Below are 25,434 nucleotides of genomic sequence, written 5' to 3'. Positions count from 1 at the left end.
ATTTATTTATTTAGGCGGAGTCTTCACTCTGTCGCCCAGGCTGGAGTGCAGTGGCACCATGTCGGCTCACTGCAAGCTCCGCCTCCCGGGTTCGCGCCATTCTCCTGTCTCAGCCTCCCGAGTAGCTGGGACTACAGGCGCCCGCCACCGCGCCCGGCTAATTTTTTGTATTTTAGTAGAGACGGGGTTTCACCGTGTTAGCCAGGATGATCTCGATCTCCTGACCTCGTGATCCGCCCGCCTCGGCCTCCCAAAGTGCAGGGATTACAGGCGTGAGCCACTGCGCCCGGCCAGTTTTTTGTATTTTTTAGTAAAGACGGGGTTTCACCGTGTTAGCCAGGATGGTCTCAATCTCCTGACCTAGGTGATCCACCCGTCTCGGCCTCCCAAAGTGCTGGGATTACAGGCTTGAGCCACCACGCCCGGCCTTTTTTTTTTTTTTTTTAAAGATGAAGCCTCACTATATTGCCAAGGCTAGTCTGGAACTCCTGGGCTCAAAGGATCCACCCACCTTGGCCTCCCAAAATGCTAGGATTACAGGTGTGAGCCACTGTGCCCGGCCTCCGCTTTCTTCATAGCACTTAACACCATCTGCTTGTCCTGTCCATGAATTTTATTTGTTTCAATGTCTGTTTCCCTCTTCTGGAATGTAAGCTTCTGAGTGTAATGAAGGAGCAAGGGCTTTGTTCACCAATGTATTTCCAGTGTTAGAACAGTGCCTTGCACACTGTGTGTCTTCAGTAAAGATATGGTCAATAAATCAATTTCTTTAATCCTATATCTCTGTTTTATGGATGAGGGAGTTAAGGATCACAAAGGGGAAGTGACTGGCAAGAAGTCACATAGCTAGTGGTAGTGATGGGACTTGAATTCGGGTCTCCAGCCTCCCAGGCTGGTTCTCCCACTCCACACTATTTTAATCTTTCACAGATTTACCTCTTTCCCTCTCTTCCTTTTTTCCCATATGACTAATAGTCTTTACGGGCTATGCTAAGATGGGCACACCAAGTCTTAACAGCTCCAACCTACTCTTTTCCTCCATCAAAGTCCTATCTTACCGTTTGATTTGTTCAACAGTACAGGAATGCCTACTATGTGATGGGATGATGATGCAACACTGAGCAAGACAGAAACAATCCTTGCCTTGGTGGAGATGATATCTACTTCATAGGATTTATAGTGCTTGGCATACAATGCTCATAAAGAACAGCTGTTATAACTCACTACAAAAAAGTGATTTTCCCACTGAAGGTGTAGAGAAGGAAGTTACGTGGTTCTCACAGAACACCCACTTCCCTGGAGAAACTGACAATTCATTTCTCTCTGTAGCTGCCTTGCCGTGCTCCTGCCTCCACTTCTGGAGGTGGCCTTGGCCCTAGACTGGTTAGAGGACCGGCCCAGTGTACCTACTCTCAGCAGTTTAGTTTCTAGACGCTACACTTTCCATGGCCCCAGTCCTATGGAATTGGAGTAGCTGATCCTAATCTGGGATGCTGGCTCTGATGTCATGCCATTGTGGGGCCAAAGTGACCATACTGGCCTCTGATGAAAAGCAGCTATGCTTTACCAGAACTTTATGCTACTTCTTTTTGCTGTGGATAAAAAGGCATTCATGGCCGGGCACGGTGGCTCAAGCCTGTAATCCCAGCACTTTGGGAGGCCGAGACGGGCGGATCACGAGGTCAGGAGATCGAGACCATCCTGGCTAACACGGTGAAACCCCGTCTCTACTAAAAAATACAAAAAACTAGCCGGGCGAGGTGGGGGGCGCCTGTAGTCCCAGCTACTCGGGAGGCTGAGGCCGGAGAATGGCGTAAACCCGGGAGGCGGAGCTTGCAGTGAGCTGAGATCCGGCCACTGCACTCCAGCCTGGGCAACAGAGCGAGACTCCATCTCAAAAAAAAAAAAAAAAAAAAAAAAGGCATTCATTGGCAGTTTCCAAGAATGCTGGGTGACATTTACATCCATCCTGACACTTGAGGTGACACCAGTCAGGTGTCATTTACCAAAAGCATCCTTTTTGGCCTCTGCCTGATCACTTGAAGATGCCCATCCACCCAAGGACAAAGACTCTGCCTTGCCTGCAACTGCAGGAGCCAAACACTCATCATTTAAAGCCCATGGTCACTAGATATTTTTCACCCTTCCTTCAGTGTTTGCCTTTCAATAGTTAGAAAACCTTGACCCCACTGAGAGGCCTAGTGGGAAGGCCTTAGCCACTTGGGGGTGGCAGTGGCTGCAAGGCAAAAGAGCCAATGAGGTTTAGAGTATTGTTTAGGCTGGACTTGGCTGCTCTCCAGCTATGAAAGAAGGTTAAGGTCATTTGGGGGGTGGGGAGGGAGGAGCCTGGGAAAAGAACTACTGGCCACACCCCTGGGTTCTCTGCTGGCTAGGTTCTATTTACTTCTCAAAAGCAAATTACTCACAGCTCACTGGCCAGCAGTTCTCTTGGCCATGGTAACTCCAGTCAGAAACTGGAACCAGGCTAGGCTCTCCCTGCATTGCAGGAGAGCAGATGAAAGGAACCCAGGAAACCGAACTCCTAGGTAATGCTCCACACACAGTCCAGATACGCACTTTCTAGACTAGCAAACGGAGCTCGAGACCCAGAACAAAAATAGCCATTAGCAATATTGCTTACCAAAATTGTAGATATGAAAAACTTCCCATTTAACTTTTTCTAGAAGAGTCCTAGGAAGGCATCTTGGTTGACAAAGGTTTTCCTTTCTCAATTGAGAAATACTAATTATTCAAATCCTGTTCCTGACCCAAATATTAACAGCCACACTTAGTCTGATGAACACTTGATTGAAATTCTTAGGACAATTTTACCTTGTGTTAAAGACAATAAAAACAAATCTTGCTTGCTGAGCTCCACAGCTAGATCCCTTACTCCTGGTTGGGTTCTCATCCAGAAAGGATGGACATCCAGAAAGACAGGACATTTTAGCTTTGGCATGTTCAAAGTAAACTTCCAAGCAGGGATGACAAGAAAGAAGGTAGTGTGGCATATTAAGAAAAGCATGATCCTTGGAGTCAGGTGGAACTTGCTTGGTGTATGAACTTAGTCTTTCACTTTTCTTAGCCTCTTTCTTCAGCTGTAAAATGGGAGCCACATACTGACTTCACAGGCACAGGATTGTTGTAGGATTGTGATGTGTTATGTCCAGAATATAAGTAGGTACACTATAGAAAACTGTTGTTTGTTTCAGATTTCACTTCTAAGTGTCCACAGTAATAGCATTTTTTCTCTTACTGCTTCTGATTTCTCCTGAGGAACTTGAGGCTTCTCAGTTTCCCTAAGGAAGGGGGTGAACAGAGAAACTATACATTGTGACATTAGCCTCATAAAAGCAACTGCATCTAGCCAACATTGACAGTATCATTCAACTACTACTTAAGTAGATGCTATATGCCAGGCTGTATGTTAGCACAGGGATGCACCAGGGAACAAAATAACCCTCCCACCACCCTCAATTTACATTTCAGTGGAAGGTGACAGGTAAGTATAACTTGTAATAGGCCAGATGGTAACAAGTGCCACAGGAAAAATTAGGCAGACAAGGGAAATGTAGTGGGGGGGCAGAGATTGCTATTCTAAGTAAGGTGACCAGGAAAAGTCTTACTTATGTATTTGGACAAAGACTTGAAGCAGCTGAGGACTTGAGCCATGCAGTTATTTGGTGAGAGTAGAAAGTACAAAGACTCCAAGGTGGAAACATCTCTGTACAGTGGGGTGAGCAACGGGCAAGACGGATGGTGCAGGAAAGGTAGAGGTAAGCTAGATAACTCAGGGCCTTGTAGGCCACTTTGAGTCTGGATTTTTACTTACTCAGAGCCAGAAGCACTGAAGGCATTTTATCTGACTTACCTTTTGTAGGGGTCCTTTTGGTGGTTCTGTTGAGAATAGGTTCAGCCAGGCAAAGCAGAAGCAGGGAGGCCAATTTGGAGGTATTTCAAGAATCCAAGATATAACAGTGTCTTGAACTACAGTAGTAGTGCGGGATTGAGGATTACTTTATGAAGAGTGCTAACAGATTGGATGTGGAAGTGAAAGAAGTCAAGGATTTTTTTGGCAAGTGATAGAATGGAGTTGCCATTTACTGAAAGGAAAACACAAAAAACCAAAACTATGGTAGAAGCAGGTTTCTAGTGGGGGAAGACAGGACATTTTAGCTTTGGCATGTTCAAAGTAAACTTCCAAGCAGGGATGACAAGAAGATGGCTGAATGCTCTAGTCTGGGGTCAGGGAAAAGAGCCAGTCCAGAGATATTACAAGTGATTAAGTTGGAGGTTGCCTCCAGATAAATGGTTGTCTTATTTTGGACAGATGCCACTATTTAGGGGAGATCTCACACTAAGGGAGGTTTGCAAAAACAGGACTACCTCCTACCCCCCGACAAAGGTCAAGTTTTAGTTTGAAAATAAAAAGCTTCACAAAAGTCTTACCAAGATTTAATGTACATTTATTCTTAACACGTGGAACATATAGTATAAAGATTTCATACTGAATAAATGATATTCATTAAGCCAAAAAAGGAAAAAAAGGAGGAATTTACATCAAGTTTTAGCTACATTGTTGAAATACAAATATGCAGATTTTATCACTGAAAAAATCTCAATTGTGTTTCTTCATCAGAACTTCAACTGAACCTAGAACTTTTTCACACCTCGATTAGAAAGAAAACAAAACAAAACAAAAACCCAGAAAAAAATAAACTATAAGTTGATTGGCTGCTGAGACAGCAAGGACTTTTTACAGAGACCTGTACAGCATCGCACCAAGAGGGGCGATGTCTGGCAAGAGATTAAATAGCTGTGTCTCGCTTTGTGCAGGTCACCAACTTGTTAACTCGTCATACTATAAAGGGGTAGCTGGGATGAGGACCAAACTGTGGGGATCCAAGGGTATGTGCAATGTACAACGTCATATATATACACACGTGGCAGCGCAGCCGCTGCAGCTAAAGGTTAAAACCAGTTCTAAGAGGTGATCTCAGGGTTATTCATACAATCAAGGAGGAGAGAAAGAGGTCAGGGTGTTGTAGGTTCACACATGATACTTTGGGGGAAAAGCCTTTTTTTTTCTCCTCAACGTTTAACTAAAAACATTTTTAAAAACTACAGCTTGCTGCTGACCCAGCGTTTTCTCTTGTTTCCATGTGAGACATTATTATTACAGTATGTTTACAGTATCAGGTGTACAGTACAGTACATGAAAGGGTCTACACTCTACTGCACAGGCCTCTCCAGTGAACAGGGTCTGTTCACAACTGCGAACTTCTTGGCTCCTGCAAGATTGTGAATGTACAACAATAAACCACACACAGTTCAGCAGTCACCTTTTTTGTCCTTCAGAATTTTTTTTTTTGTATTTTTTTCCTTTTTTTTTTTTTACCATTAAAAACAGTTATGAAATGTGGCGTCCCGTTGATGCAAGGACTGGGAAAGCCATTTTTATTTTATTTTTTTTTCCCCAAACTCACTGTAAACAACAGTAACTTTGGTTAAAATAAAAAAAGTATTCTATGTAGGCAGAGCTTTGTCTTTTCAAAGAGGGTGGGGTGGGGTCCTGAGGGGAGTAAGGTGAGGACAAGGAACAGAAAGGCGTGAGGTGGTGGACGGGGGGAGGTGGAAGGAGGAAAGAGAAACAGGAGAGACTTTTTCCCAAGGGAGAAGCTGGACAGCACAGGGTAAACTGGATTCTGAGGTGGTTTTGCATAAATAAAGGGCAACAGTCAGTTTCTAAGTTCTCCACACACGCACACACACACAGGGGGGGAGGTGTCCCACGGCTGTCATGACTGGCCAATCAAAAACAGTACATCACAAATGACTTGTGAAACCAATGAGTTCATCAACGGTGATACCGAGATGTCCAACAGCCGTGATTCGTACAGAGTAAACTCTGAGTGGTTCTCGTCCACCTTGGCCAGGGCAAGCAGCGCGCGGGCAGCCCGCCGCATCATGTCCACACTAGTTGGCTCAAAGGGTGGGTTCTGCATGTGGAGGAGGCTGGCCTGGCTCTGCTGGAACTGCGTGGCGGCAAGGCTGTCCTCTAGGAAGCCCAGGAGGTTGCCGATACTGCCCTTCTGCACTGCAATGGCACGAGCTGCCAGGCTGTCCCCCTGAGCCAGGTTGGCCAGCAGTACCACAGCCATCTCCCGGCACACCGGGTTCTTTCGGTCACTGAGGAAGCGCACCATAGTGCTATACAACTTCTCCAGGCGACTGAAGGGGGGTGTGGCCAGAATCAGGTCCACATTGTTGTCCTGGATGCTGAGTTTGCTGAGGGTTTCCAAGACCAGTCTCTGCGGGGAAAGGACGGCATTGGGGCCCAGGGTGGAAAAGGGGTCCTGGGCTTCAGCTGAAGGGCAAACTGCCCAGTGTAGGAGTCCGTCCAGGACAGGCAGGCAAATGCTCTCGGGGTATGGGGATAGGTCCAACTGCCCCGAGATGTTGGCGAGTGTAACCAAGGTGTTTTCCCGGAGCATCTCCAAGCAGTCCCACCACCACTCCACTTTGTTGCAGCTCACCCCTTGGTCCTGTTCCTCCTCCTTCTCATAAGTTAGTGGTGCCTGCTTCCGTTCTGGGTGCTTGTGGTGCAGCAGGATCAGCTTGCCCAGGATGAGCAGCAGCCCCGGGTGTTTGGACATCTCAAAGTCATTGCCTGGCACAAATGACAGGCTTCGAATGGTATTGGAGACACAGACACAGCGCTTGGCAAGAGAATCCTGCCAGTCCAGAAGGGTACACAGTGGGGTCTCATCCTTACTGTGGGGTTCGTCCTCTAGGATCTTGATATTCCGGTGGCTCTGTGCTGGGCTAATGCCAAATGGAAACTTGCTGCTCTCCTTGATGGCCTCTGCACTCTTAGCTCCATCCTCGGTCAAGGTGCTAGACCGAGTAGACAACATGTCATCCATAGTGGCTGTGATCCGTTTTTCTGGAGGTCCATCAGGTGGGGGTCCCTCCTGGTCTGTTGTCCCTGGCGTACCCTCTGCTGTTGTCACATGCTTCCGGGGGGCTGGTGGGCAGGGTGCATGAGGCCGGGAAGGCAGCAGCTCTGTCTTGCTTTCGAAGTGGGTCTGGATATGCTCAGTGGTGTCCCCCCCACCAATCCGCCAGTGCAGCAGGCCACTGTCAAACTCCTGCACACGCCCAAGCTTATCTGAGCAGTCCACCACAAATGGGTCATTCTTCTGTACGATCTTTACTGGAAGCTTGTCAAACTTACTGATCAGCTTCTCCTCACTATTCTCTGAAGCTGGCTTGTCCTTGCCTGAAAAGGCTATCTCCTCATCATTTTCAACTACTTCCTCTTCTTCTTCCTCTTCTAGTTTAGGACCTAGAAGTTCTTCTTCTTCTTCCCCACCCTCCATGGGAGCTGGACTAGACACCTTGCTGAACCTCCCAGGATCCAGTAGCGTTCTCTGTCCTGGGTCACCCACCTCATACTCCTTTAAAATGCCAAAGATCTCAATCAGGCATCGTCGGAAATATTCTACAAGGAGCTCTAGCAACCCTGGGAGCTAAAAAGAGAAAGAACAGGAAATAAATTAAGGGATAAAAGTGGTCAAAGAACAGAATCCTTGACTTGAGAGACCTCCCCAAGTCTTCTGTATCAGCTGGGAGAGGCAGAGTTGCTCCTTTCCCAAAGGTTCTCCACAGAGCAAATTGTTCATCTTAATCTCTTCTATGCCCAACACAAAGTTCTTTCTTCTGCCCAACCTACCTTCACATAAGCCTATCTCCAGGAACACTAGCCAACAGCTTTGCACCTCACCCACCAGGGCCAGTCATCTCTTAGCTTTCTCTTTTCCCAAACAATCTTCTGCTGTTCTTCACCAGGCCAGTTTTCAACCTGGTGGTCACTGCCATTATCTCTTTTAGGACATTCTCTCCATCTCACTGCCAAGTGGAACCCAAGCTTAGGCATGGTGACTCAAGCTAAGAGAAGAGAATGCAATGTGGGCAGATGTTCATGGCTCTCTTCTCCAAGCTCCCCAATAGTCTAGGGGGCTGGAACTCCATGGATCTTGCAGCATAAGGAGTGGGATGAGGCTTCAGCTCTCCAAACACTGGTCCAAACTGGGGCTACAGAGACCCAAATTCCACCTTGGATAATATATAGGCCATTTATTTACCTCTAGAAGAAAACACTCCTCTCCAGTCACAATCTTTGGCTGAACAGTAGAGCAGATGGGAAAAAAATAAGGGCTTTCAAATTAGATCTAGGAGCTGGAAGCAGTGGCTCACACCTGTAATCCCAACACTTTTTTTTGTTTTTTTTTGAGACAAAGTCTCACTGTCATCCAGGCTGGAGTGTAGTGGTGTGATCTCAGCTGGCTGCAGCCTCCGCCTCCTGGGTTCAAGTGATTCTTCTCCTGCCTTAGCCTCCTGAGTAGCTGGGATTACAGGCGCCTGCCACCACATCGGGATAGTGTGTGTGGGGTGTGTGTATTTTTTTTTTTTTTTTTGAGACAGAGTCCCGCTCTGTTGGCCAGGCTGGAGTGCAGTGGTGCAATCTCAGCTCACTGCAACCTCTGCCTCCTGGGTTCAAAGTGATTCTCCTGCCTCTGCCTCCCAAGTAGCTGGGATTACAGGTGTGTCACCAGGCCTGGTTAATTTTTATATTTTGGTAGATATGGGGTTTTACCATATTGGCCAGGCTGGTCTTGAACTCCTAACCTCAAGTGATCCACCCACCTTGGCCTCCCTCCCAAAGTGTGAGGATTACTGGAGTGAGCCACCACGCCCAGCCTAATTTCTGTATTTTTAGTAGAGACGGGGTTTCACCATGTTGGCCAAGCTGGTCTCAAATTCCTGACCTCAAGCGATCCTCCTGCCCGGCCTCCTGAAGAGCTGGGATTACAGGTGTGAGCCACTGCGCCCAGCCGGTAATCCCAACACTTTGGAAGGTTGAAGTGGGAGAATCAGTTGAGCCTAGGAGTTTGAGACCAGCCTGGGCAACACAGTGAGACCATGCCTCTACAAAAAATAAGGAAGTTAGCTGGGGCCTGGAGCAGTGGCTCACACCTGTACTTTGAGAGGCTGAGGCAGGTGAATCACTTGAGCCCAGGAGTCTGAGATCAGCCTGGGCAACATGGTGAAGCCCCATCTCTCAAAATAATAATAATAATAATAATGATGATAATAATAATTAGCTGAGCATGTTGGCGTGCACCTGTAGTCCTAGCTACTTGGGAAGCTGAGGTGGGAGGATCACCTGAGCCTGGAAGGTCGAGACTGCAGTGAGCTGTGATTGCACCACTGCACTCTAGCTTGAGTAATGGAGACCCTGTCTCAAAATAAATAAATAGCTGGACATGGAGGCTGAGGCAAGAGGATCGCTTGAGCCCAGAAGTTTGAGGCTGCAGTGAGCCATGAGGGCACTACTACACTCCAGCCTAGGTGCCAGAGTCTCTTAAAAAAAAAAAAAAAAAAAAAAAAAAAAAAAAAAAAAATTCTGGCTTTTCCAGGAAGTAGCTGTATAAAATAAAAATTCCTAAACTTTACAGGGTTATTCTGAGGTGTAAATGGGAGATGTCAAATACCTGGCATATGAAAACTGCTCTATCAAAATTTTTCCTTTCTCATGGTAGGCAATAATATGCAATGGAAATAAAATCAGGCTTAGGAATCAGATAGATTCTACTGACAGCTATGTGAACCTCAACAAGGGTAAGACTCTGAGCCTATTTACTCATCCCTAAATGACCATATCTCCTGTCTCTGAGGGCTGTTGCTAGGATGACATGAAACAGAATATTAAGGACCTGGCACAAAATAAGAGCACAATAAATGGTAACTATTAATAAGTCAGCTCCTTGATATACAGGTTGGTAGGTATTAAAGATGATCAAAAGAAAAAGAGTAGGATGATGCAGCACAAACTCTTTCCAGCACCTCTACTAGTGTGCACATCCTATGGAGGGTGGGTCTGAACAATCAGCTTTGTAAGAATATTGTTAAACAACCAAATCCCCCATCCACTCTACATCTAAGGACACTGGGATCAACAAAGGCCCCTACTGTTCAAAGAAGAAAGGGAAAAATGGAAACAATGTACTCTGCTCACTGATAAAAAGACCACAGATTCAGGCCAGGCCTGGTGGCTCACACCTGTAATCCTAGCACTTTGGGAGGATCACTTGAACTCAGGAGTTCATGAACCTGGGCAACATAGTGAAACCTTGTCTCTATTAAAAAAAAACAAAAAACACAAGATTCTTCTAGAAAATGTGGTGTCCTCACTGGCATCAATAGAATCTGCATTCTTACTAATACCCCAAAGTGTCTCCCAAATTCCTTTTGAAGTCAATCCTGTGTTAAGGTATCATGTAAACAAATTATTATTGCTCTCAAGATCCTGGGCCTGTGCCCAGAGGCAAAGGAAGCAAAGTACTGGCATGGAAGATATCTACAAGAGTGAAAGAGAAAGACCATGGTGGCTAAAGATGAGACATTCCCATTGTCTACACTAAGAAGATCCCAAACCATCTCAATCTTCCCCAGGCACTGATACTCACCTGACTGAGATTGAAGGTCATGATGCTGTTGTCATCATATAGCAGGATGTTGATGGTATCTAATGCCCATGTGCTCTCTGCCAGGAGACCAGACTTGAGGGACATCATTACCCGCCATGCCTCCGGGGTTCCTGAAATAAACCTCCATGTCGTCCATCCACCAAGCCCGGGTTGGCTGGAGGCACCCCCAGGGTTGCCCCATCAGTGAGGCTACTCTGAAGATAACACAATGTAGAAGGCAGTTCCTGTCTGGGAGATGACACACACCAGCCCCTCATGGCTTCTAAGCTGTCTGTCTAGGACATCACTGCATGGCAATGTTTTGAAGGAAAACTTTTAGTTAGCTTATTTCTTCCTTTTCCAAAGTTCTTTGGTTCTATTTTAGTCAATATTGGACCAGATTCAACCTCATCCAGAATATTAAGGTGGAGGGAACAATGGACAAGACAGAAAGGGGCAGATTAGGCAACCGAATGAGGGAGATCTCCTTACCAATGTCTTTCATTGTGAGCCGCCTCCTCTGCTTCAACACAGGCTGTGTGGCTTCAACAGAGCCAGGTGGGAAGGTGATATCCCGCCGAATCATGGGGGGCTGCACAGGGGCAGGTGCTATGTGTGAGGCAGGTACTGGGGGACCTGCCTTCTGCATTTTCATCCCAGAGTGCAGGAATGGAGACTTGCTAGGAGAGGTGCGGTTCTCCATTGGCCGGGGCAGGGGAGCAGGGCTGGATACCTGAGGAATGTGATTCTGCATGCTTGGCGGGGGCTGGTAGTTAGATGGAGGGGGCCTTGTCATGGGGGGCACAGGGGCAGAGGGACCATATGGGGGCTGGCGTGTGCCATGGGAAGGCCACGGGCCTTCGTGGTTGGCCCTCTGATCTGTGTGCAGCATTTCATCTGTTCGGTTCACGCCATGATAGGTGGGCCCCTGGGGAGCAGAGCCCGTGCTCTGCCTGTTGGCATAATTATAGGTCATGTCATTACGCCCCTGCCACATGGTGCCTTGCTGAGCAACCTCAGCTGATGCCTGTATGGGGCCGCCCATCATTTGCGGTGGCATGTTTTGCTGGGCATTGGTGCCAGGGGGTGCAGAGACACGGTCTCGGCCAAACTGGAATGGAAATTGGTTCTGGGGGCCGCCTGCTGGTCGGCGCTCAGTAGCAGCGGTGGCAGTGGCAGGATAGGCATTGCCATATTGGTTGTATACATCTTGCTGAGGGGAAGGCTGGGCAGCTTGTTGCTGGCTGGCAGGCTGGGGCTGGGCTGGGGGCAACTGCTGCTGCTGAGGCTGCCCCTGCCCAGTGCTGTATGGCACGCTGTACATCTCCCCTTCATGCCGCTTGGCAGGAGGGCCATATGTGCCATCCATTGGCCGCTTGTAATTCTAAGGCAGAGACAAGCAGAGGGGAAGTTAATACTCTGCACTCAGGGACATAAAGCCCACAGATGCCGAGATGGCTACAACTAGATGCCTGGTGGCCATAGACTCCAAGGAAACATGGGAATCACCTTAACAAATTATCTTTTGAAGTTGTTTCCAAAAGCAACCACCACTCTTTCTTCCCCTCCCTTGCTCTAAGTAGAAAAATATACAAAACCTAACGATCAAAATAAGGTCTATTTCTAGCCCCTTCCAACTCCAAATAGAGAAGAGACTGAGGACTTGGCTCTTCAAGCAGGACTGGCCAGTCAGATGAGAGAAGAATGCCAAAATATCTAAAGTGAGCTTCTTAGACTTCAACACGTTAGTTTACTACTAGCTTTCAAGACGAACCTGCATGCCGGTCCATTCCCAGCTACCCTCCTCACCTGCTGCTGCTGTTGATACATTGTGGTCTGCTGGCTGGGGAAGGGGCTGCCAGAAGGGGTACCTTGGGTGGAGAACTGATTGCCATAGGAATCATGTCTACAGGAGGCAAAGAAACACAGGATCAGGGTGGGTAGTGGCAAAGTCTGAGTCACAGCAGCACCAAGACCAGGCTTTACTCACCGTTGCTGCTGCTGCTGCTGCTGCGGGGGGTAGCGGCTAGGAGAATACATCCCCGAGTCTGGGTTGGAAGGCATGAGATTAGGCTGTGGGGCCCCAGTGCTCATGTTTCCCTCAGGCCCTATTCCAGGCTCCGTCCTAAACAAAATTGAAGAGACAGATTGAGCCCACTATAGCCTCAGGGTGCTGGCGGGTGGACAGGAGCTGGGGTCATGCTTACCTCACTCTGTCATAAGGACCTCCATAGGGATAGTGCTGTCGTGGTCCCATCGCCACATTTCCTAGCCCAGGGCCAGCAGCACGACTGTAGGGGTCACCCATCCCGCCGTTGGGGCCCTGCCCTGAGGACATGAAGGGATCACTCCCTGGAGCTGAGTGTAGAAAGGCAAGCAGTGAACAAACTGGTAAGTTGGCAAAGCTGGTAATATATATTTGTCTGCTCCAAAGACCCAGGCCCTCTTCAAGTTTGATCTCATTGTTTTCCAGACAAGTTCAAAACAGAGATCTAAAGAGGCCCCAACCAGCAGAAGGCATGTACTTGTTAAGGGATGACAAGGTGAGGTCAAGGAGGAGACAAGAAAGGAGGTAGGGATGAAGAGGGGTAGTTAGGGCAGGAAATGCATTATCTCAGAAGATGGCTCCACAAGAACCCTGACCCACTCTCAAGATTTCCCACCATTTCACTGGTCCCATCTTTACGAGCACAAGCTCAAATAGCAATCAGATCAGTCACCTTTCCTCATGCTGCCATAAGGATCCTTATTTGGCTCATAGGACATGCGCCCCATCATGTCAGAGGTATTCATACTGGGCTGATACCCAGGGTTTGGAGTCATGGAATTCCGCTTCTGGAATGTGGAGTCACTTCCATCATTAAAGGCATCCTGGATCCCAACCGAATTGCTCCTGCTCCAGAGTGAGGAAAACCAATTAGACCACAAATAGACCAATTTTTCCAATATAACAGGACACGCAGTAGTCACTGGCTGGGAAGGCAGAGGCAAAGACCACCCTTTGGCTGCAAAGGAGTTCCCATGCACTTATCTCCAGCCATCCCTCCCAACCATCTGCCCTGCTCTTGGCCATACCTCATGCCTGGCAATGGGGGGATCTGACTGTGTGGTGTGGATGCTGGAGTTGGTGGCTTTAAGTCTCCTCCTTCTGCCATGGAACTGCTGGTTGACTGAGGAGTCTGGGGCCCCTGCATAGATCCTGATCCCGCTGTGGACAGAGATACAATTTGAGCAGTTTGCTTGGCATGAAAGTGTTTAACTCTCACACAAACACACGAATGACCCAGAATCTCTTTGGGAAAGTTCTTCCTAAGGCCTTTAAAGCCTGATCACCCTTCTTAGCAGAGGATCTACAAGGCCAGGTCATAAAGACGGGAATTTGAGGGTTTTGTAGCTCTTTGTTTTTGTTTTCCATGTAGAAAAGAGGAGTGTTGTGGCCATGACATCACCATGCTGGTGATTCCTTGAGTCACTGCCAGCTTCCCTGGCTATTTCTTTTCACTCCTCCAAAGGACCTTGTCTAACCTATTAAACCCTGTAATGCGGGCCCATGAGCTCCAGTCAGAGCCTCCCAAATCCTGGGTAGGGAGGGGCTTCCAAATCTGGGATGTATTTTAGGAGTCTAGGAGCTCCTGTTCTGAAGCATCCAGCTTGGTGTCATCTCTCAAGTTCAAATGTTCTTCTAAGCTGATGAGTACAAAACTACTAGTAATTAATGTTTCCAATAGTTACCATTCCTGGCAGTAGATATCCCACTGCTGAGGCCTCCCCAGCTGATGAGTCATCTCAGGTACTCATTACACCCTCAGAGGTCAACACCAGGGCACATGTGTTTACACCCACCTTCCAGGCACCCTGGTCTTCTTTCCTCTCTAGGCTCGCCCTAGGCCTCAGCCTCCTCTCAGAAAGGAGGGTGGGCAGAGGCACTCCCATCAGGGAGTTCCATTCATATGCCTTCCCCACTCCCTCCTTTCCATTCATTACCATCTCAGCTCCCTGGGGAATTCAGGGCTCTAGTCTGAGCTGCATTCTAAGGTGCTGATATCAAGGGGCCAAAGCTCCCAGATGGCCCTGTCTTGCTGCCATTTGTCAGTTCCCTCAACTCCTCTTGTGCCCCTCCCATTCACAACTTTACAAACATTTGGCAAGTTGCCAGCTGCACAACAAAAATTAAAACTTTAAGGGCTGCTGCAGAGTACCTCCCAAGGGAGTTTTCACTGCCCACTCTCTAGTCAGCCAACCTATTAAGCCCTGTGGTAGGGCAAGGCAGAGCACAGATCCTTGGCATATCCTACTGGAGGCAGGTACCACTGAATATGAGGCCAGGGCAACAGGCCCTCTCAGCCTTGGTGGGGCCGCTGATCCCATCCTTACCAGGAGAGGGAGGCTGGATCTTGGGCTGCGACTTCTTGGAATCAGCAGCTGCAAAGATGTCTGGGGGAGGGTCTTCTCCCCGTTCAATCTTGCATTCAAAGGCATAGAGACACTGGATATACTGCTTTTTCAAGGAGCTGGCAGCACTGCTTGATGTGCCCACATTGAGGTTGGTTGCAAGTTCCCGCCATTTTTTGTTCTTGTTGACCTGTATAATCAAACCAAAAGAGTCGGGGTATATCTCCCGCCTGGTTTTCTGCCCGAAAGTCCCAAGCCCCATCAGGCTGCAAGGTATTCATCTTTGTAAAATCACAGTTCTTAGTTAATTAAAAAAGTTAAACTTGCTTGGTGGATACTCCACAAGAAGTGCTAAATCTGCAGCTGGCTTCGTTTTACCCTCAGGATGTTCCACTGCAACTATCAGACTGTGCTTATGCAAAACAGGGCAAATTTCACATTACTACTGGAACAGAATTCAGAGTCCAGTTTTTTAGTACACTGCTAAAAAATGGTGTACAAATCATCTGCATATCTAAATCCTTTTTTTTTCTTTTTTTTTGAGACAGAAAAAATAAATCTCGCTCTGTCGCCTAGGCTGGAATGCAGTGGCACGATCTCAGCTCACTGCAACCTCTGCCTCCCGGGCTCAAGCGATTCTCTTATCTCAGCCTCCCCAGTAGCTGGGATTACAGGCGTGCACCACCACTTCTGGCTAATTTCTGTATTTTTAGTGGAGACAGGGTTTCACCATGTTGGCCAGGCTGGTCTCAAACTCCTGGCTTCAAGTCATCTACTCGCCTCAGCCTCCTAAAGTGCTGAGATTACAGGCATGAGCCACTGTGCCTGGCCCTAAATCCTGTTTTAAATGCACTAATAAAAACTAACATTTTATAAAATGGAGACTCGTGATAGTATCAATGACCACCCTGCTTGACTTGCTTTGTCAAACTGGGAATTTTCACATCTGGTTTTTTTCTTGGCATGGTGCTCCCTGCAAATTTGACATTCTTGTGCCACTGGCTCCCCTAACATATCTCACTGACAAATAACCGGAGATCCCTTTCCCTTACCAGTCACTGTCCTGATGGTCCAGGTGTTCAGGGTCTTATTTATTTATTTATTTAGAGACAGAATCTCACTTTGTCACCCAGGCTGGAGTGTAGTGGCGCCATTTCTGCTCACTGCAACCTCCTCCTCCTGGGTTCAAGTGATTCTCCTGCCTCAGTCTGCCAAGCAGTGGGACTACAGGCGCCCGCCACCATGCCCCACTAATTTTTATATTTTTAGTAGAGACAAGGTTTGGCCATGTTGGCCAGGCTGGTCTCAAACTCCTGACCTCAGATGATCCGCCCGTCTCAGCCTCCCAAAGTGCTGGGATTATAGGTGTGAGCCACTGTGCCTGGCCCAGGGCCTTATTATGACTTTTTTTTTTTTTTTTTTTTGAGACGGAGTCTCGCTTTGTCACCTAGGCTGGAGTGCAGTGGCGCGATCTTGGCTCACTGCAAGCTCTGCCTCCCAGGTTCATGCCATTCTCCTGCCTCAGCCTCCGAGTAGCTGGGACTACAGACGCCCGCCACCACGCCCAGCTCATTTTTTGTATTTTTAGTAGAGACGGGGTTTCACCATGTTAGCCAGGATGGTCTCGATCTCCTGACCTCGTGATCCGCCCGCCTCGGCCTCCCAAAGTGCTGGGATTACAGGCTTGAGCCACTGCGCCCGGCCTTATTATGACTTTTGTACCTCCCCAGCAGCCAACCTACAGTTCTGCCTCCTTCCCTCAGCTTTAGGGCACACTGACCAAGCCCATTCCCCAGATGCTCCCTACAATTAGTCTTTCTGCTCTAGATGGACAGGTCTCCTTCTTCATGTATTCTTAGGCTTATTCATCTACCATATGGTAAATCTGTTCCCCCAAGGCCTGGGAACAAGGGTTTTCCAGTCCCTATACACAAAGGAAGTTCAGTAAGTCGTAATGTCTGCTGATACGGTACCCATGACACTAGAAAGAGGAGTTTCAACAGGCAGAGGGGGACAACCTAGATGGGGCAGAGGTGACTAGGAATACTTCTTAGAGTGGGTAACACCTGAGCTAAGTCTTCATGGTTGGAGACGGCCTTGGTGGGAAATATCCAGACTCTCTCCCATCTCCGTGGCATCTAGGCCAGTCTACTGGATTGGCCACTCTTCCACCTAAACCCTACTAATCCTTTAGATAAGCTCAAGATGCAGCTTTGCTTTCTTGGAGCCTTCATAAACTAACTTATAAAAAGCACTCTTTTGCCCCTGAATTATCACTGTCTTTTAAAAGTTCAATTACAAGGCATTTTAAAGGTTTGCATCCTTTTGCAATCTGGAAGAGACTCAGACATCAGAATTCTCTCTGTATCTCATCCTAGGTTCAGTGAACCCTGAAGCTCACCGAATCAGAAGCGAGCGAAACCTAACCCAAAGCTCTCCTTCCCTATAGGCAGGGAAGACTTGACTATGAGATCTGAGTATCAGGGAGAATGGCAGGAATATACATGGAGTCACCTCAAAAGCCTTCCATGGCTTTGCTTCTCATGCCAGTTATGTGGCAGTATGCACGTGTCTTGTTTTGTTTTGTTTTCCTTTGTGGGGGAGGGGAATAAAGCCTGAAGGGAGAAGGAATTCATAACTGACTGTTGGCTGGCTTCATTCCAATCACTTTCTTTTCTGCTGGTGACAGCTGTTTTCCTCTTCTGATTTAGAAGGTCTGGAATAAGTCCCTCCCTGCCACGCCTCCCCGAGCTCAGCCACAAACTGATCCAACAGCAGGCTTCTGGTCTGGTGACTACAGAACACACACAGGAGGAAAGTCTGCAAGGCACAGTCTGCTGTCTGCCTGTGCTGCCTCACCTGTTTGCCTCCTGGGCTAAGTCTACAAAATTGTAAGGTATCAGAGTAGGCGCAAGCTCTGGGTGGTGTCCAATTCAGGTTATCATTTAAGTTTCCCATACAGAAAAACTAAACACATCATTTCCTACTACTTCTTCCTTTATAATAAACTATTTCTACTAAACAGTTCCTGAAATCCTGTCTCTACTGGGAAGATTCCAGGAATGGGAAGATCTACTTATACTCTGGCTGCCTCTGTACCATCTTGCAGGCCGATTTATGTGGCAGAAACCTTGCTGAAAGTCAAGGTTTTTCTAACTTTTGATAGTCTAGTGAGTTATATACTGTTACATAGTGTTTGTATTTTACAAATAAGAAAATTAAGGTTCAGAGTGGTTACACACCTTAAGGTCATATATGTTGTAAGTGGGTAAGAAGGGACTCAAAACCAGGTCCATCTCTCCAAATCCTGTCTTTGCTACTATGCCAAATTGCCTCCCATGGAATCAGAATGCCCACAGACCTTCCCTAGCTTTGCATCTCAGTGGGACCCTAGATATACGGTAAACTTACTGCTAATACCTCATACTACCAGGGAGGTCTCTGCTTCCTGCCTTATCTTCTGGGAAACCTGTGCTCCCTGGTCTATCAATATTATCAATATTCGACTCAGAGAGCAGGAGAGGATGATGTCCCTGTGGGATGCATGGTACCACGTGAAGCCAGTGAGTACCTAAGAAAGGGGTTTGTGGAAACCACAGGGGCAGTCAAGTGTCAGGCACCCACTCACCTGAGTCAATCCACCAATCTCCTTCACAGACACATAGAGGCGATAGAGGTCCAGAGGTTTCCTACCCACAGCAGGCAGATTTGTCATGCCCATGGCCTTCTCCTCAGTGAAGGCCAGATAACGGTCCACCCACATCTTCCTCTCAGGCTCACCACCCAGCTCATACAACTTGGTGATCTTCTCATTGGTTGTAGTAGAAGAACTGGATTTCTGGAAGGTTCAGGTCAAAATTCATAGGAATGGGTCAGATTCAAAGCCTATGCTAAGGGTCTCAGAAGTCTCTTGACAGGAGCAGTGTTAAAGCTTCTTACTCTGGGGTGGTCACTAACACCTGCCCTGCCTTCACAAGGTTGAAGGGCCAAAAAAGAACCAATTTTTTTTTTTTTCCTATAAAGGAAGGAAGCTAACACTGAATATATGTTATGTACTGGGTGGGATGCTAGATGCCTTTATATATTAGATACTATAAAATTATCCCCATTTTTAAAGATAAGGAAGCAGGCACCAGGAGGCAAAGCGTAAGATCTCACAGCTTTTAAGTGGCAGGCTGAGGATCAAATCCTTGTCCATCTGACATCAAAGCCACTACTACTCCCACACTACTACCCAGGAGCCTGAACGTACTTAGGTACTATGTTTTAGGTAAATCGAAAAACTCACAACATGATCTTGAGGCAATGGGATGGACTAAAATGAAAAGAAACTCTTTGCCTCTTCTAAAGAAAGGAAGGGTTTCCCACCTGGTTGAAGGGCTTTGGATATCATCCTGTCCAAGACAGGAGGATGGTCAAAAGGGCTGGGAGCTAGAGGTGAAAACTCATAGGAGGTAACAGCTATGATTTTTATTTTCCCTACGTATATAGATAGGGAAAGTGAGGTATGGCCAAGGACAGAAATATTTCAAACGACCCAAATGCTGAGTAGGACCCATTACTTCTGCACAGCCTAACAGCACACCCAGGACCAACCTAAGGGAAGCCAAGGAATCAAGTCTCATGTGCCTTATCTCCTTCTTTACAGTACACAGGGTACCATTCCTGCTGCCACGAGTAAGGTTCAGGAAGAGAAGAGCAACTAGTTGCCCATGGCACACCCCATCTATCAATGCTTGAGTACAGGAGGCATGGTTTCACAGAGGGCACCAGCCAAACAGCACAGAGAGTTTGATGCTGCAGGGTCTGGCATTTCCCCCATAACAAACAGCTGTGAGAATATTATGTTATTTACCAGGATCCCTTAGACCAACCCAGACCCAACTCACTGAGCTATTATTCTGAGACCCTTCATGATAAGAGGAGGCAACAGCAGCTTTTTCAGAGACTATCTAGTCCGGTGTCATAAAAGGCTGGGATCTTGTCTCTCTCTTTTCTTTTTCCTTCCTACCACTGAAAAAGATAGGACACAAAATTGAAAGAGTCAAGACAAAAATTGCTACCTTGGATTTGGATTCTGTCTTGGGTGTCCCGTCTGCCTTGTTGTTCATTTTGGTGGCTGGAGTTAACTTGACATCCCCAAGGCCCATCATCTCTGGGCTGGCTGCCATCCCTGTAAAAGAGAAAAAAATTCTCAAGACCAGTAAGTTTAGCTGTGATGTGACTCTTGAAGAAATCCCTAGTGAGAATGACTAGCACTTACCTGCAGAATTGTTGGCCATGGTTCCACCCATGGAATATGGGGGTCCCTGAGGGTTGATCATGCCAGCCATACTATTAATCCCTTGTCCATAAGGAGGTCCAGTTCCCATCATGCCCCCTTGATTCATATTGGGGTAGCCTGGCGGCCTAAGGAAGAAGATGGAAAGTGAGAGAGACAAAGGTTAGACTCTGGGCTTTTAGATTTGAACTTGAGCCAAATAATGCTGTGTGATCATCTAGTTAGGATTAAAAGGAAAACACTGATGGGTCCCCAAAACTAGAACTATGCAACATCCAGGTATTATTTTTCTTTATTTTCTTGAGATACGGTATTGCTCTGGCACCCTGGCTGGAGTGCAGTGGTGTGATCATAGCTTTTTGCAGCCTTAAACTCCTGAGCTCCAACGATCTGCCTTCCTCAGCCTCCTGAGTGCCTAAGACTATGAGGCATGCACCACCATGTCCAGCTAACACCCAGATTCTCTTATCTTCTACATCCCACAAAAGATACTAAGAGAGTTCAAGTTCTGGATAGCGAACAATAGTTTATTTAATTTTTTTTTTTTTGAGATAGAGCCTCGCTCTGTTGCCCAGGCTGGAGTGCAGTAGCGTGATCTCGGCTCGCTGCAAGCTCCGCCTCCCAGGTTCACGCCATTCTCCTGCCTCAGCCTCCCAAGTAGCTGGGACTACAGGTGCCCGCCACCATGCCTGGCTAATTTTTTGTACTTTTAGTAGAGACAGAGTTTCCCCGTATTAGCCAGGATGGTCTCAATGTCCTGTCCTCGTGATCCGCCTGCCTCGGCCTCCCAAAGTGCTGGGATTATAGGGGTGAGCCACCGTGCCCAGCCAATTTTTTTTTTTTTTTTAGATGGGAGTTTCATTCTTGTCGCCCAGGCTGGAGTGCAACGGTGCAATCTCGGCTCACTGCAACCTGCAACCTCCGCCTCCCAGGTTCAAGCGATTCTCCTGCCTCAGCCTCCCAAGTAGCTGGGATTACAGGTGCCTACCACCATGCCTGGCTAATTTTTTGTATTTTTAGTAGAGATGGGGTTTCGCCATGCTGGGCAGGCTGGTCTTGAACTCCTGACCTCAGGTCATCCACCTGCCTCGGTATCCCAAAGTGCTAGGATAACAGGAGTGAGCCACTGCACCCAGCCACAATAGCTGAATTTCAAAGGGTACAATTCTTTGAAGCAGAGCCCTGCTGTGTCTTTTAAGTACTGCCTTCCTCAAAGCCACCTCCAAAGTCAAGTTGTATTTCCATTTAAGGGCCCTGTCTGTGGCAAAAGACATAGATGAAATGCCGAACTGTACCACTTTTTGTCATGCTAAATTCCAGACTGGAACCCTCAGCATATCACCCAGAGGTGGCTTTGCATTATTTCTTGATGGGCTAATGCAAACTTTGCACTTCTATCTTTCTGAAGTTCTACCAAATCCAGCTCTTTATAGTCAATCACCCTATTTTACCTTGGTTCATCAACAACTCAATAAGATTTAGTGGCCAAAGAAGTCGTTAAACCTAATCACGTGAGCCTTCTGCACTCTAGCACCAGAGTCAACACACAGGACCACATAAAACAGTAAGAGAAATGGCAAACCACAAGCTTACCATTTGCTATTTCTAACACCAAAGATCCAAGACATATGTATCATTAAGAATCCTTTTGGAAACCAAAATGTTGACTGATAGAAGTTAAACTACCTACTCTGAACACTTATTTTGCAAATCAAAATAAGCTGTCTTTAGCCCTGGCAACATAGTGAGACCCCACATCTATTTAAAAAAAAAAAAAAAAAAAAAAAAAAAAAAAAGGCTAGGCATGGTGGATCATGCCTAGCACTTTGGGAGGCCAAGGCAGGCAGCTCGCTTGAGGTCAGGAGTTCGAGACCAGCCTGGCTAACATGGTGAAACCCAGTATCTACTAAAAATATAGAAATTAACAGGGCATGGTGGCGGGTACCTGTAATCCCAGCTACTTGGGAGGCTGAGGCAGGAGAATCGCTTGAACCTGGGAAGCAGAGGTTGCAGTGAGCTGAAAGTATATCACTGCACTCCAGCTTGGGCAATGGAGTGAGACTCTGTCTCAAAATAAGTAAATAAATAAATAAAAATAAAAAATAAATTAGCCGTGTGTGGTGGTGTATGCCTGTAGTCCCAACTACTCAGAAAGCTGAGGTGGGAGGATCACCTAAGCCTGGGAGGTCAAGGCTGCAGTGAACTGTGGTCATGGCACTGCAATTCAGTCTGGGGAACAGAGCAAGGCCCTGTCTCTAAAGATCCCAAAACAAAACAAAACACTCCATAAAAACCTTTTTTCTTTTCTTCTATTTTTTTTTTTCAGTCTAGTTCTGTCGCCCAGGCTGGAGTGCAGTGGCACAATTTCGGCTCACTGCAGCTTCCGCCTCCTGGGTTCAAGCGATTCTCCTGCCTCAGCCTCCTGAGTAGCTGGGATTATAGGCGTGCACCACCACACCCAGCTAATTTTTGCATTTTTAGTATAGACGGGGTTTCACCATATTGGTCAGGCTGGTCTCAAACTTCTGACCTCATGATCTGCCCGCCTTGGCCTCCCACAGTGCTAGGATTACAGGCGTGAGCCACCATGCCCGGCCAAAACCCTGTTTTTTTATAAAGTTCTTTACATATGATGTTTAGTCATGTGAAATTTCAGACCCATCTAAGACATGTAAGAATTAACACTTCATACACACACCCATTTCCCCGCCGCCCGATTTAGGTCCAGAAGCATCTCAATAATCTGAGTGGGTCTACACTTCCCAGGCCTTACCTGTTTTGGATAGAGTTGGCAGCAACATGCATGGCGACAGCAGTTTCTTGGGTTTTCCGGTTCATGCCCCCTGGTGGGGGACACATCCCTGACCCAACCTGAGGTGGCATATTGGCCATGTTAGGGCCATAAGGCCGGTTGCCCATGGAGGCGTGACTCATCCTCCCTGGAGGGAGTGTGCCGTAAGGTGGGATGCCAGGCTGTCCATGCATCTGACCTCCGGCACCCATGGGGTTTATGCCTCCAGCCATGCCTGCACTGGGATAGTTGGCATTGGGCAAGGCATTATAGTTTGGCTGCCTGGGGTAGCCACCTGAGAGGGGAGGAAGAGAAGACAGAGACTTGGTTAGTGACTCACTAGCAACTCACTAATATCTCTCAACTCTAGAACACCAAACAATGTCATTCAATATTTTGGTTAGGAAAGAGACCAACTTCATGGTAGCCTTTATCTCCATGAGAAAAAGTGGGGGGGTGCCAGAAGCATGTAAAGGCAGGTCAGTTATCCCCTCCATCTTAAAGGCAGCACAGAGCAAGGCTGGCTTTGCTGCCACACAGGCACTTCAACTTCCAGAAGAAGATAACTTCCTTTTTATCTCCATGCTCTGTGTAAGATACTCAACTTTTGATCTGCCTAGGGCTTCAATTTTGAGCAAAGATCTATTCCATTATGACTTATTCACTAAAAATAATTAAAAAAAAGTAATAACCAATAGCTACCATGTATTAATTGTCTGTGCTCAATGGTGGAGTAAACACCTTATCTCCATTTTTACAAATGAAACAGAGGCTCAGTGAAATTGAAAGACTTTCTCATAGTGACGGAGTAAGTGGAGACAAATGGAATCTTTCCTTGCCCTTCTTCAAGGGCCTGGCCTGGGTGGATTTAAGGCAAAGGACAGCCGGGCGCGGTGGCTCAAGCCTGTAATCCCAGCACTTTGGGAGGCCGAGACAGGCGGATCACGAGGTCAGGAGATCAAGACCATCCTGGCTAACACGGTGAAACCCCGTCTCTACTAAAAAATCCAAAAAACTAGCCGGGCGAGGTGGCGGGCGTCTGTGTTCCCAGCTACTCGGGAGCCTGAGGCAGGAGAATGGCGTAAACCCGGAAGGCGGAGCTTGCAGTGAGCTGAGATCCGGCCACTGTACTCCAGTCTGGGCCACAGAGCCAGACTCCTTCTCAAAAAAAAAAAAAAAAAAAAAAAAAAAAGGCAAAGGACAGCCCTTCTCTCACAAGGTTACAAGCTAGATGGCAACATATCAGACAAGGAACTGTTTTCTCCTCTCACCCCTATCTACTCCTAACTGGGTAGTATACTGACCTTGTGGGCCATACTGACCCCCCTGGGGACCATAGCTCCCCATGGAGTTCTGCTGGTAGGAGCCCATGCCTGTGTGTATCTGTCCTCCGGAAGGCTGACGCGGAGATAAGGCTGAGCCGGGCTGGGGGGAACTGTACTGGGGCATCTGGGGGTTCCTCTGCATATAACCTATTTGTGGGTAGTATCCATATAGTTATTAGCTTTATACAATGCGAACAAATGCTCTCCCTCCTTATCCTGGGACTTTACCATCTACATTTTCTTTAGCAGCTACTTGCATGGAGTCTCTATCTGATTTTCTATATAGTGGTGTGTCATTTTAGGCACCTTCAGAGTGACATAAGCCATTAACCAGGGCATGCCAACTGTTTCTGCTAAATGGAGGTTTGAAAAGACAAAAAGGAATGACAAAAACCAAAATGAATGACTTAATGAGTAAAGACCAAATGTTGAGTCTTCAGCAACTGCCGACCACATGAGGCAAAATGTAAGAGGGCAACCATCAAAACAGAGATAAGTACTGAGAAATGGAGACACTAACATGGCCAAGCCCACTCTAACTTCACAATTTGCTGCTGGGTCTCAGCACAAAGAAGTAGTAAGTGTTTGGGATTATATATCTGCTAATTACCCTGATCTGATCACTATACGTTATATCTATTGAAACATCACTATGTTCCCCATAAATAAGTACAATTATCATGTCAACTTTTAAAGAATATAAAAACAATTTGCTGCAGGGATTGTCCTAAGCTTCATGGTCAAACAGCTCTCTAAAAGCTACTGCACAGGGCACTCAAATGTCTGTCCTAGCTCCCTGCCCCTCCCCAACACCCAGGCTCTCACCTCGATCTTGGGCAATGCTTGATTGGTTCATGGAAGGATGCATGATGCTGTCCGACTGGCCACTGGGTGGCCGAGGTGGCATCTGGTTGCCTGCTCCAGACAAAGAACAACATAAGAATATCATGGCTAAGCCTGGGAATTCTAGCTAGGTAGTCAATTCAGAGCTAGAAATGGCTCATGGAGAGGCCAAGTACCTCCCAGTATCACACACACAGAGATCCAGCCAACAGGTTCCAATCTCCCTTCTCCAAATGCTAAGGGGGAAACTATGCAAGCATGAGCCAGAGA

At 47.2% G+C, this 25,434-nt stretch overlaps 1 protein-coding gene across 1 annotated transcript in view; it reads right to left on the bottom strand.

Annotated features, from left to right (window-relative positions):
* Nucleotides 1-4,445: 4,445 nt before the first annotated feature.
* The window catches only part of ARID1A (AT-rich interaction domain 1A), an 85,703-nt gene continuing 64,714 nt past the window's right edge, over nt 4,446-25,434 (bottom strand). The window contains 15 exon segments of the mRNA XM_025380900.1: nt 4,446-7,532; nt 10,533-10,663; nt 11,025-11,916; nt 12,342-12,438; nt 12,523-12,657; nt 12,740-12,890; nt 13,253-13,428; nt 13,608-13,740; nt 14,907-15,114; nt 18,553-18,762; nt 19,988-20,097; nt 20,188-20,333; nt 22,979-23,291; nt 24,301-24,468; nt 25,147-25,236. Coding sequence (XP_025236685.1) covers nt 5,799-7,532; nt 10,533-10,663; nt 11,025-11,916; nt 12,342-12,438; nt 12,523-12,657; nt 12,740-12,890; nt 13,253-13,428; nt 13,608-13,740; nt 14,907-15,114; nt 18,553-18,762; nt 19,988-20,097; nt 20,188-20,333; nt 22,979-23,291; nt 24,301-24,468; nt 25,147-25,236 — 4,694 coding nt within the window. The 3' untranslated portion in view covers nt 4,446-5,798.

This window comes from Theropithecus gelada, chromosome 1 (assembly GCF_003255815.1).
Source record: "Theropithecus gelada isolate Dixy chromosome 1, Tgel_1.0, whole genome shotgun sequence".
Lineage (NCBI taxonomy): Eukaryota > Metazoa > Chordata > Mammalia > Primates > Cercopithecidae > Theropithecus > Theropithecus gelada.
The sequence above is the reverse complement of the archived record's forward strand: the minus strand, read 5'-3'. Positions and strand labels throughout refer to the sequence as shown.